Raw genomic sequence first — 14,593 nt, forward strand, 5'->3', positions numbered from 1 at the left:
ACGTTTCTTATCAATAATTGGAACCTCTTTGATTGTCTTTTGTTCTTTTGAGCTTTTTGGTCGTTTGCGTCTTCAATTCGTCGAATCTGTCTTTTGTCTTCACCTTTTATTATTTAAACGAATATCTCTTGTAAATAGAACAATTGCAACTAAAAGCTTGTCTTTCTTGAGGAATAATGCTATGAAATATATGTTCGTTTTTAGCATTATCAGTAGTCTAGACTCACCAATGTACCCTATGACTCGGGGTCGACACCAATGAACTCTAAATCCCTACAACCAATGCTCTGATACCATCTGTAGCGACTCGACAAAATTGTCATTGACGGCGCCGTCTACTTAGGTCCCGTTACGTGGTCATAAGTCTTTAAAACAACGTTTGACCAAAAGATATGTCGCATTCATTTCAAATGTAAAGATTGTTCAAAGTTTATAAGAATTGTTCCACCACAAGTTACGTTACAAAGTTATAAGTGCAAATGAAACTTATGCGACATAATTTAAAAGTAGCCAAAAAACGCTCCATGTATGCATATATACTCGACATCCAATGCAAGTATCAAAATAATGAGCGGAAGCATGTATCACAAAACGTTCAAGGACCTGAGAAAAACATAGAAATCTGTCAACGAAAACGTTGGTGAAATCATAGGTTTAAGTAAGTAAGTGAGTAAAAGTAAGTCGAACCACAAGATTTACATCAAAGATAAAATAGTAATACATTCTAAAAGTTAATATTCACGAGCACCCAATTATCAAGGCTTAACATTCCGTCCGTTGATACCCCATTCATAGTGCTAGAACAACACTGTTTCTCGAAAATATATTTCATCTGTGGACGGTAGCGAACCTTCCGAGATGAGGGTTTGTCAAACCCATATGGCCATACAACATAAGTTCACGCCTACACTTACACCCTGCAAGTGTAACTAATGATAATCGAATTGAGGATTTCATTCTAAACTCGTATGTAGAATGTTTGTTTTCCTGTACTTGTGTTCACTTAGTAAAAGAAATGTTTATGTTTTCTCATCCCAAATATAAGTTCAAAAAGAGTAAAAGTGGGACTATGATCTCACCTTGAGTGCACGAGTAGTAAAGTACTTCAACAAGTAAACGTGTGCAAAGAACAATGCTAGTCTTGACCTAAACAATAGGTTGTATCAATAACGGTACACACGATAGGGCAAAGATGTTCAATTAGTCCTATGGCTCGTTAAGACTCGATCATAATAGCATGTGAATCAAATTGTCATGTTTCATGCAAGGTACAAGTATAAAAGCATGTTAGAACGATTGCACAAACATTTGGTTAAGTTTAATTAAAAGTCAACTTGGTCGGTCAAAGTCAACAAAAAAAGTCAACACGTTCGGGTCGGGTCCCGAACTATTTTTCTGAGGTTTTTAATCATATATGAGCATGTTAGAACAAGTTACATGTGGATCGGAGGTCCATAGCATAGCAAACATTTTCCGTAAAATGACCAACGAAGACAGTGGCCTGCCAGGGTATCTGGACGGCGTCCAGATTGTCTGGACGGCGTCCAGCTTTGAAGACTGGGACGGTGTCCAAATAGCTGGACGGCGTCCAGCTTTGAAGGCTGGGACGGCGTCCAAGTTTCTGGACGGCGTCCAGATTGGTATTCCAGTCTGATGCAGTAAGCTTCTAAGTACACGAACCAAAAACCAAATAAACACAATTTATGATCCGCAAACTATCAAGTCAAGTATTTTATACCGTTGGGAAGGTAATTTGACGAAGAAAACGACTAGACACATTTCAACAAGTAATTTAACACCTACAACAACCCAAAACCGCATTAAACGTTCATAATCAAAGGTTCAAGTTCTAAAAACGCATTTCATGATTTGGGTAACCAATTTACATGTATGATATGCCGTTTCGAAGGTAATCAAACACACGTTGCAACAAAACACTTATCAACAATATTTCATGGCATTTGATACATCAAAAGTTCATTTCAAGTTCATCAAACCCTAACCCAAATTCACCAAAATCATAAATCAAGTTCATGAACTTTTCTAAAGCAACCTACACATCAAATTGAAGCTAGTGATACTAGGAACACAATTAGAACATGAACTTTTAACATCTAACAACATATGATCATCCAAAATTCAAGAACAATACACCAAAATTCAAGTTCATGCTAGTTACACTAAAACAACGAGATCGAGCATATAAATCATATAATCATGTTAGACTTGAGCCATAGACACTAACTAACACCATTTCAAGTCAAAAACACGAATTTAGAGAAATCTAGAGTTTTAGAAATGTTACCCAAACGAGATGAAGTTGGTACCAAAATGAAGAGGATGAAGAGAGGATTACGAATATGTAATTTATTTTGTTGTAAGCCTCCTAGATCGAATTTAGATGATGATTGAATGAATTTGGTAATTGTGTGTGTGTTCTTGCTAGAGAGAAAGAGAGAGAGATGGAGATGGTTGAATGGTGGTGATTGGGGTGGACTAGTTGACCTAGTCAACTAGTTTGCCCCGTGTCAATTTTAGTCCCTCAAGTTTGAATAGGGTGCGTGAATTACCTAATCGAGATAATTTAAAACGCGTATTAACGAAAGATGTTATAAATATATAACGGACCTTAAAATAGTTAAACAGAAAGTAACCGGAAAAAGGCGGGATGTTACAGTGTGATTGTTTAAGTTCATATTTTCAATCACGTGTGATTGTTTAAGTTTATATTTTCAATCACGTATTTTAAGTTGTCAAGTTAGCAGTTCAACGTTAGTAGTCCACAATTAGTAGTCCACGGTTAGTAGTAAATATATAGATCGATACATCACCTTGAAATAATCAAGACATAGTATACACGTATTGTATAAGACTCAATCATGACCCACAATACCGCTATTGTAGTTACACGTATTGTGTATGTGGTGTCTTTTGATTTATCCAACGTATTGTGTAACCATGACATGTTAGAATACATGTATAATATAAGAAAAGTTAGCTAAGATATGGTTAGTATAGATTTTTGTAAAATCATCACGTAGTCATTTTAGCCATTTTTAACCAATATTGTTTTGCTCATAATTTCTTCATTATAAATCCTTTTTGAGTGAATCAAATTGCTATGGTTTCATAACGAATTAAAATTTGTAAAACTAAACTGAAAAAGTGGTGGTTTATAGTCAGAGTTACAGGTTACATGCCTATTTTTAAAGAGGTAATCATTTCCGTCGAAAGTACGACATCTTGATGACCATTTTGAAAGACATACTTCTACTTTGTGTTTAACCATGATTTTTGGATATTTTATCATGTTCATATGAAATATCATTTTCCCAGAATAACAACTTTTAAATCAAAGATTATGATAGTTTTTAATTATCCAACCCAAAACAGCCTCCGGTTTTACTACGATGGCGTATGTCCGATTTTATGGTGTTCTTTGTGTTTCCAAGTTTTAACTCATTAAGTTAGCATATCATATAGATATAAAACATGTGTTAAGTTGTTTTTAAAAGTCAAGTTAGAAGGATTAACTTTGTTTGCGAACAAGTTTAGAATTAACTAAACTATGTTCTAGTTTATAAACTCTTATATAGATAGCTATAATTATATGAATTGAACAAGAGTTTTGGTAAGGCTAATACCTTGATTTAAGAAAGGAAAGTAGCTGAATATGAAGAGGATTTCTAGAGCTTGAAAGACTCCTTGAAAGGGTGCTTAAAGATAACCAAACTTGGAAGCAAAACTTAAATCAAAGGAGGTGTTCTTGATTACTACTTCTATGGTGTTTATGGATTGTTTTTGTAACTAGCTTTTGTTGTAGATAATGAAGGCTTATTAGAACTTGAAGAGAGGATATTAGAGAGTGTTTTTAGAGAGAAAGAATAAGAGAATACTTGGAAGAGAGTTGAAAGTAGAATGGATGTAAATGTGTGTAAAAAATTACCATGTAAGGTCTTTATATACTAGTTGTATTTTGTTGTTTTATGACAAATATCTAGGATAAGTTAAATACCATGAGGTCATGCATGACATAATAAGATTGATGATGTCATGCATGACATAATACATCAATCATGCAAGTTACTATTGGTATATACAAATAGTAAATACTTTATGTTGTCTTTTTTTTTACTAATATCCAGTATAAGTTAAATTGATGATGTCATGTATGACATAATAAGATTGATGATGTCATGCATGACATAATACTCCACTAATACAGATTTTTATTAGTATATATCAATAGTAAATAATTCTAGAAGCTTCGTATAAAACGTGTATATATACTGTATGAATACGAGTAGGATTCTTGAGAAAAATGAACGGAAATACGAGTATAGCTAACCTTTATATGTTTTTGTATATTATTAAGTGTATTTAATACTTTAAGGTTGTATTTATACTCATAATACATTGTATGTAAATACATTTTAACATAAGTTAATTACGTCGTTTGAATAGTTACATATATATTGTTCGAAAACTCTCTAAATTAGTAGTATGAAAATGTATATATAATACCTTGTTAATATACTTAATGAGATATTTAATTATCATATTTTTAAATTTTATATCTATATATATATATATATATATATATATATATATATATATATATATATATACATATATATATATACATATATATATATATATATATATAATTAATACAAGTTATGACGTTCGTGAATCGTAGAAATAAAAGGGTGGTCAAATGCTTATATAAAACTCTTTCCGGAGATTTAAGACTTATTAAAATTCATTGCTTATCAAGTCAGAATTATTAAATCATGTAAATAGTATAATCAAGTAGGCTAAAAAATCCGGGTCATCACACATTCAGCTCGCGATCTGCCAGCCCTTGTTAGCGATCCACGAGATGTTACATGCACATTCCTTTTCTCTTTATTTAACTCTTCACATTCAACACGATCAACCTATATATGTCAAGTACAACTCTTTTAAGTGAACAGTAAATTGATGAGATGCTTGAGTTCAATTATTTGGAAACTGTGCAAATATTCTATTTAGAAGCACAAAGCATAAGAAAATTTCATGCGATTGTTTAGACCACCCCCTATGGTTAGTTACCCGTCCGTTACCCGCGCATTACCCGTCATTACCCGTAATGAACCATAGGCACGAGCTAGTTACCCGCTTCCACCATGGATTTAACGGAAGTATGAAGGTTGGTTATAGTAATTGTGGGTCCCAATGGCTTTTTATTGTTTGGACTTGATGCTTTATTGCTTGTACATTGTATATTAAGAGGAGTATTTTTTTAGCAATTATAGGGAGTGTTTAGTTATGGGTTAGTTATAGAATATTGATGTTGATGTGGCGCTGATGTGGAAGGTTAAGAGGATGAATAGTTTAGTTACGATAGGGAGTGACCTTATAACTCTTTTGAAACACTTGTAAATGTGCTATCTTGTGATAAAATAACAAGTTTGTGCATATATTAAAATTCATCTTAATATTCGAAACGACCAAAAGTATATAGTTAGGTCACATACTTCATAACTTAATATAACTGAAAAATATCATATTCTTAAAAGAAACTATATATATGTCCCCACTCCCATTAGTTCATCCATGCCACTTGACACTCATATATACACACTCAACCAATTCAATTCATTACAACACCCTTCCCATGAACAAAAGGAATTTGTGTATTCATATATCACTATCTCCATCACTCTCTCATTAATCTCATCTAATCCAACCCACAAGTTTATTTCTCTTGAATCATTCAATCAACACATACATAAAGATGGACAACTTTAAAGAAATACAAGGTAAAATGGCTCATGATCCCCACTATATCTTTTCATATTCTAATAATAAATTAAAACGCCAAGTATGGGTTCATGGCCCGGTCATCGTTGGTGCCGGTCCATCAGGGCTCGCTGCAGCAGCGTGCCTTAAAGAAAAAGGTGTCCCAAGCGTCGTTATTGAACGGTCGAATTGTATTGCATCACTTTGGCAACTAAAAACATATGATCGTCTTCGATTACACCTTCCTAAAAAATTTTGTGAGTTGCCACTTATGCCTTTTCCTAAAGATTATCCAACGTATCCGGATAAACAACAATTTGTAGAGTACTTAGAAGCATATGCAAAAAGATTTCAAATCGAGCCGGTTTTTGGACAAAGTGTGGAAAGTGCTAAGTATGATGAGAGTGTAGGGATGTGGAGAGTGAAAAGTGTAGGGTTAAAAGGGGAGGAAATGGAGTATGTTTGCCAGTGGTTAGTGGTGGCTACCGGAGAAAACGCGGAGGCGGTGGTGCCGGATATTAAAGGGATGGTGGATTTTGATGGTGAAGTGAAACATACATCAGAATATAAAAGTGGAAGCGAATATAAAGGGAAGAAAGTTTTGATTGTTGGGTGTGGAAATTCAGGAATGGAAGTTTGTTTAGATCTTTGCAATCATAATGCAAAGCCTTCACTTGTTGTTAGAGATGCTGTGAGTATTTTATTTCCCTCTTAATTTACTCACTCATAAATTATTTAACAAACTATCATTTCATATTTACTTATTAAGCAACATAACTTGGTTGATATTTTTGTTACTATAACAGGGTAATTTGTACATAGTCAAAAATTGGTCATACATACTTTACCATGCTGTAAAGTGTTTAAAGTGTAATATATTGCAATAGTGTATTGCATGATTCATAGTGTATGATTAAATTTTGTTAGTGTACAAATTATCATCCTCATTTAAACTTTGATAAGCTAAATAACTTTTGGTATCGTGTTAACTCATCCAAATAAAAAGTGAGTTTAAATTCAGCGAGGGAAATTTGAATTATTCATGTGAGTTTGCCTTTTAAAAAATAAATATGAACTTCAATTACTTATACTTCATTTTGTTAGAGAATTTATTTGATATTTTTCTTATTTACGAGCGCTACTTTATTTGATAGGCTAGCAAAACTTGTACTCCCTCCGTCCCATATTTATTGTCACCAGACAAAAAACACACAATTTAAGAAAATTCCACTAACTTCATTTCTCCACCAATGAAACATCTTCTCTCTCCAGATCCACCAATGAAATATCTTCTTTCCTTTCCATTTATGGAAGTGGACAATTAATTTGGGACATCCAAAATGGAATAGTGGACAATAATATAGTGACGGAGGGGTAACATTTAACAAAAAAGATAAAACTAGTTAGAAGTAAGTTATGAAAATCAACTTGGACTTAAAGATTCAAGATAAATAATTAGCAATTGAAACTTTTATTAGTTTTTTATTAACATCAAATTTTTTATCATAAAAGAAACTCCTTGCAAGATGTTAGAAAGGAATTACAAATAAGAAAGCAAACAAAAATTCCAAAAAATATATTTAGATATCAAGTTATCAATCATAAGCAATGAGTAATCTAGATTTCCTATCATGGACAACTAAACGACAGATATATCTTCATGTTCGAATAAAGTTTTTTCATTCCTTAAAATAATATTTCTTTTCGTTTTTAAAGATCTTGTAATTTTTTAAAGATCTTGTAATTAGTGAACAAATCAGTAACAAATTAAAAGTCACTTTCTTGGTAATTTCAAGCATATATGACATAGGAGCAAATCGCGCATGTAACATTCATGAAAATTAAAGCACCTTAATTTACTAAATAAATACGTACTACCAAGTAAATAAAAATGCAAATATTAAATCTTAAATATACAATCCTTAGGACAATTGCGAATATTGAGATATAATTAAATAATTGTCGCTCTAAAATTGGTAATTAACTAGTATGTATACTATGTCCTACGGATTATTATTCTTTTAGGTGTTAACAACACTTTTAGAAGTTATATAAAAATTTATAGGATTAACAAGAAAAATGATAAGAATGAAACGAAAGATTGTGTCATTAAGGCGTCATGACACGCAATCATATATTTGTATTCTTATCATCACAAATTCTTTATACTACGGAGTATTTATAAAATTCTAATTTTTTTCGAAAACTCTTAAAGATGTCGTTAACAAAATATTGTTACTAATAACGGTAATATCAGCAGGGGCGAAGCCAGGATTTTGGGTCACTAGTGGCGCAAAGTAATAACAAATATATCGAGTCGTAAAATTTCAAGTAACAACCTATGATTCATTACAAACGTAAAAACCCTAAGTTACCTATTATTATAAATGCATCTTACGATCTTTCTTTTTCTGAAAATAATTAATAATTGTTTTCAGGGCCGGTCCTGAGAATTTAGGTGCCTCGAGCGAGGCAAAAAAAAAGGCTCGTGGACCCTAACGAATGATATAAGCTATTTTAAAAAACCACAACTAACGCTATATCAATAAACATAATGAATATAACATTATAATTTAATACCGTAATAACTAACGAATAATATTGTGTCAAATATTATTCAAGAAAATTTGACTATTTTGAAAATTTTATATATATCAGCATGTGAAATTGTAAATAACACAATTATTCACTTTGCCTATTAGTTTTTCACTTTATATACTAGATGAGATTTGGGTGCAAATTTTGGTGAGTGTGAAAGAAAATTGGAAAATGATGATTACAATCAAATATTCGTATGTTTTGTTTTGAGGGGAAAACAGTCTGGATGAAAGTCTTTTTCATCCCACATCGCTGAATATGGTAAAAAAAATACCCTATAAATTAATCGTCCATTGGTTATAAACGATGAAGAATTTAAGTGGACTGTATTAATTTGGACCGAACTATAATACTTGGCATTATGTTTATTGTCCACTATTTGGCCCCTAAAAAATTTGGGCCCTGTGCATCTTGCACCGCTTACGGGCCGGGCCTGATTTTTTTCTCTGTAATACTGACAAGTGTTTTTTTTCCGAAGTAAGGTGGCTCATTTACATGTTGATTTCTATTAAATAAATTTTTTTTTTTCCGAAGTAAGGTGGCTCATTTACATGTTGATTTCTATTAAATAAAAAAAATAGGCATCAAATTCGCAAAATTACCTAAAATTCCTTGCTCATACAAATTTTGAAGCAGAAGAGTTGGTCTTTGCAAAAAAAAAAAAAAAAACTTAGAAATGTGAATTTTTGTATAGCTTTAGTCTCTTGTAAATAACTAAAGATATAGAGGGCCAAATCTATAAAGCTATCGGATTTGAGGGGTTTAAATTTTATAATAATAAAATAACATGGGTTGTAAAGAAGAAATGGCGTATTATATACCCCGTACACATCCCAATCACAACAAAAGCTAAAATAGTAGGTGGGACAAGTCTTCTTCATCAACTCTCTCTGTGTATCGTTTTCACTTTCTCCATATTTTATTTTTTCTACTTTCACTTCACTGTGTTAATTCTAACTTTCTTTAACAAATTTCTATACTAAAGACATCATCCAACAATATAAATTACTTGAAAATCAGTTTTTATATGATTTTGCTGGTAGCACCAATTTTTTTAGTGGGTGCACTTACTTAAAAGCCCCAATTTTTACTTATTGGACAACCATTTAACAATCATTTGACTGGTGTCACGTGCCACCATAGTTTATATGGTGGCTCCGCCTCTGAATATCAGTGTTTCATAACTGTAAAGGCTCCTTCAATAATGTATGGTGTGTATGTGTATGGCCCTCCATGAAAGTAACCCCTCCACGAATGCAAAAGAACTTGTCACAACCCTCTCAAATTTATATAACTTTATTTTTTCACTATTAATCATGTTTTCGCAAAAAAAAATTATAAAATTTAAACTCGTAACCTTTTAAACTGTAATTTTTTTTTTTGGAAGGAAAAAAAATATAAAATAAAGAAGTGATTTGTACACCATTACAAATAAAGAGTGGTTACTATACTCTCATTGTATCGGGTTTTGGTTGGTTCTTTCATATTTTATGAAAGTTCCATTGGTTTATACAAGTTTGTTTTATCGCCAATAAAAAATATATGCATATACGCTAACTTATTTTTTATGACTTTGTGTAAGGATGATTGAGTATTGCTTGAATTAAAATCGTATAGTAGTACTAACATATCAAATTTTCGAGAAAGGTACAAGTCAACTAACGAATGATATGATTGTATGTTTAAATCGAAAATCAGGTTCATGTCCTACCACGAGATATGTTGGGAAATTCTACTTTTGGATTGTCAATGTGGTTGCTCAAGTGGCTACCAATGAGATTGGTTGATCGATTTCTATTGGTCGTGTCATGGTTAATACTTGGAAACACAGCTAGGTTTGGACTTGACCGGCCGAAGGTGGGACCGCTCGAGCTAAAAAACCTGTCTGGAAAGACGCCTGTGTTAGATGTTGGGGCCCTAGCCAAGATCAAAAGTGGAGACATCAAGGTATGCTTAGTTACTATTAATAGATGCTTTTCTACCTTTAATGTACTTTCCAATATTTCGTTAAATCTCTTCCCATGTGTTTGTACCTTGGACTTCCCTTTTTGTAATAGGAAAATTTTGCATCAGGTGGTTCTAGATTTGTTTTGATCATAGTGTCTATTTCACTATTTACACAATCTCTCTTTATATCCAAACATGTGTTCTAACTAGCCATTTTTAACTTAATTTGACCTATAAATAATTAAGGTTTCATCAATATAGAACTCGACAAGATCTAGAGCCTTGGATATTTGTGTGTGTGTGTGTATATATACATATATATATATATATATATATATATATATATATATATATATATATATATATATATATATATATATATCTGTGCCTACCTTCTTTTATTTTCATTCGTACTTATTAATTCTTAAAGCGTGCTCTTTAATAGATGAATGACTTTTACTGTCTAAGGATCGATGAACGAGCGTCTTTACCCTCGAGTAGAGAAATGTGTATCTATATTTTATCTCCATGGTTCTTGTAAAATTGTGTTTTGTTGTTGTATACGTACATGTTAATAGACTTATATCCTTATCAATTAATTTCAATTTGAATCGGCTACTTTTCCTATAGGTATAAATTTAGTTGCCACTTACATATAGTTGCATGCAACATAACCAAGTTAATGTGACATAAATCATATTTGTTAGAGTAATAAATCGTTTATTATTTCAACATTTAAAAGTTTCACATAATAATTCTAAGGTTTTATTGACATGTTTCGCTAGATTATTCTATTCTCTATATAATTTTTGTTGTTCTAATTAAGCGTTTATTGTGCTTTAATGGATGTAGATATTTCCAAGCGTTCAACGAATAGAGCATCATAATGTACATTTTGTGAACGGGAAAATAGAGAATTTTGATGCAATGATTCTTGCAACAGGATACAAAAGCAACGTACCACATTGGCTAAAGGTACTTTTCTCCATTATTTTATTTCTTCTTATTAAAACGATAGAAATAGAATCATGGTTTTCAAAGCTTCATAGTTTATATTAATTTTTTTTCTTTCTTATTTTGTAACACCCATACCCTTGCAAATTGTGCAACACTTTGTTTAAATTTTAACAATCACAATATAATTTAGTGATCGTAATAGATATACTCACAAAAAATCATAAGTTTAAATTTCTATATATACTATTTGTCACCCTTGGTCGTTCTGTATATACTATTTGTCACCCATGTTTTGGTCGTTCAACTATTGCAAAACGACAATTACAATTGACAAATCCAATGCCATATTACATACTTAGCCCTTACAATTTTTATTACACTACCCATGTTTTGGTCGTTCTATATATACTATTTGTCACCCATGTTTTGGTCGTTCAACTATTGCAAAACGACAATTACAATTGACAAATCCAATGCCATATTACATACTTAGCCCTTACAATTTTTATTACACTACACACTTAACCCCCCTACTATTCTTATTCCTTATAAACCAAGGGGGATAAAATGTAAGTTTCAAAACAAAACTCACCCAATATTTTAAGGGAATTTATCTTTTTTCCCCGTTGCGAGTTAGGTTTCTCCGTTATCACCGTTCAACTCGAAATAATTTTACGTATAAAACGTAACTATTTATATTCGAAACGGAGTTATATATATATATAAAAAAAAACATATATAATAAATAAACTCAACTTTTTATAATGAGTGGTTGGCTAGAGCAAGTGGTAAGATGATGAGTTGGTAACAGAAAGGACACATGGGTTTGAGTCTCTATGACTCTTTTTTTTTCTTTTTGTACGCAATTTTTTTCTCAGTTCTCGCTCAACACTAATTTTGTAAAAGACATTAAAATGTTCCGCTGCAACGTGCGGACCAATTTTTTTCTAGTATTTACTATAAGAAAATGTTAAAAATGACCACGAGATAACTCAGTTAGACCGTGTATCATTCGGATTCAAGCTAGCAACACTTGTCTAAAATTCCATATTCTTGCAACCAATTACTATAAGAACATTTGGGGTGACTACCTTATTTGAAAATTTAGTCGTTAAATTTAATTTGAAAACTGTTTTTTTTTAACGTATATTTGTATATCAAAAACGTATTTTTCACGTAATATACATTTTGTCCACTCTTTGTACTGTCTTTCTAAAGGTATTTTGTCATTAGGAGAAAGAGATGTTCTCGGAAAAAGACGGATATCCTAGGAGATCATTTCCAAACGGTTGGAAAGGTAAACATGGGCTTTACGCCGTAGGGTTCACTAAACGTGGCTTACTTGGCGCTTCAATGGATGCTAAACGAATAGCCGAGGACATTGGAAAATATTGGAAAGTAGAAGCAAACTACTTGAATTCGACAAGCAAATCATATACCTTTCAACCCTAATCTTACTATTGTCTTCTGGAACGGGTTCTTTTCATTATTTTAAATATTCTTTCGCCTTTTAAGTCATGTTAGATGATACACATTCGGTTAAATTGCAACTGAATGATCTTTTTGGGAGAGAACATCAAACCAATATAGTTGCTTTAATTATTTGGAAAAAAAAATCGATGAAAATAGAGAGTGAAGAGGGTTTGTTGGGTGGTTTTAGGTTGTCGTTGCAATTGTGGTAATTGTGTATGTTTATAGTTGTTAAATAAATATATCAAACAAAGAGTTTACTTGATCAGTTGGTTACAAAAAAAATTGTAATTAGAGACAATTTCATATTTGTGACTTCTATAACTTTAAAATTGATATATATGTTCATGCATATCATATCATTATACATTATTCGTATGGAAAATTTGTGAACATTCTATACTTTTTTTAACGTTGAAAATTTATTAAGTTACCACCTAGCTAGCGAGACACTAGGGAGGGGCGCGAATATTCTATACTATTTGAAAATTTTCACATGCTTAAAATGTACGCATTAAATTCTAATCGTCAAACACGAAAGTTCAAGTCATTTGAATTTGACGATTATGTTTACTCAAATGTATACAGGCTCATTAGATTATCCCGAGATCCTAAGATCGTGTTCAACAATTTCCTTAACTACCTGAATATGTGACGCTTTTGACTTTAAAATCTATCACGAAAATCAGGGTTTATATGCCATCTTGTGATGGTTATAGGATCTATCTACCATAAAAGTTATAGGGAAGTGACTAATTAGTATAAACTAGTGGATAATGTCCATACGTTGCAGGTAATAGCTAGGTTACGTTTGTTGTACGTACTGTGCGTTGCACGTCTTGTTCTGCATTACAATATTAGTTATTCATGTGAACGTCTTGTCGTATGTATTGTGCATTACACCTCTTGTTCCACATTAGAATAATATACATATGAAAGTTGAGGTTACATTAGAAAGTTTGGTAATAACGTCATGAGGTTGGCGATGTCAATGAAGAAGCCAAGACTCTCCATTTCGCTAGACTACTACTAACCATATATAAAACTATTATTCCGTACTAAATTAATAGACTTTATATTATTAATGGTAGTTGATTAACTGCTCAGTTGTGCTGAAGAAAACCTATGAGTTTCTTAATTCTTAATATAAATGATAATATTAATAGCTTTTATTGAAATTTCATATGTTTTCTTTAAATGATTGTCATGAACTTTTTTTCTCTATTTATGATTTATGATGGACATTAAAACTCGATCATATATTTATTGTAGATATTCATCCAAAACTAACTTATGAATTCAATGTATGGTCATCATTTCATCTTCATCCATTAAATTTCTAAAATTTTATTTTAACTCATTAATTTAAATTTGATTAATTCATTTATTTTTGGACTAATTATAATTTTGTTTTACCACTTCAATTGCCTAACCCTTTTGTGAAAGACATCCAATTAGTTGATTACCGTTTACTATGTAGATTAAGCAATAATTGAAGTGCCACTAAAGTGAGATTGTTAACTATGAACATCTTTAATACATACAAAACAAAAACTACAAATAATTCACTAAATACTCCTAAATTCGGCCATACAACAATGATTATATTCAAAATTATTATTTCGAACAACATAAAGTAATTCATAGTTCATAATATACAAAAAGGAAACTCTGAAACATACAAAACGCTTGTAGTAGGATTTCATAATATGTGAAGAAGCATTAACATTTACAGACTATAACACCATAGCAAAACTGTAACGACCCGTCAAAATCGCTATTGACGCGGCACATTAATCATTGATTCCACAGTGAGGTTTTGACCTCTATATGATAC

At 31.7% G+C, this 14,593-nt stretch overlaps 1 protein-coding gene across 1 annotated transcript; it reads left to right on the forward strand.

Annotated features, from left to right (window-relative positions):
• The first annotated feature begins 5,683 nt into the window (after nucleotides 1-5,683).
• On the forward strand, nucleotides 5,684-12,955 carry LOC139876387 (indole-3-pyruvate monooxygenase YUCCA6-like). Its single transcript, XM_071863697.1, has 4 exons — nucleotides 5,684-6,475; nucleotides 10,081-10,329; nucleotides 11,182-11,304; nucleotides 12,520-12,955. The coding sequence occupies exons 1-4, from the start codon at nucleotides 5,780-5,782 to the stop codon at nucleotides 12,736-12,738; spliced, it is 1,287 nt and encodes a 428-aa protein (XP_071719798.1). The 5' UTR covers nucleotides 5,684-5,779; the 3' UTR covers nucleotides 12,739-12,955.
• Nucleotides 12,956-14,593: the final 1,638 nt, after the last annotated feature.

Source organism: Rutidosis leptorrhynchoides, chromosome 11 (assembly GCF_046630445.1).
Source record: "Rutidosis leptorrhynchoides isolate AG116_Rl617_1_P2 chromosome 11, CSIRO_AGI_Rlap_v1, whole genome shotgun sequence".
NCBI lineage: Eukaryota > Viridiplantae > Streptophyta > Magnoliopsida > Asterales > Asteraceae > Rutidosis > Rutidosis leptorrhynchoides.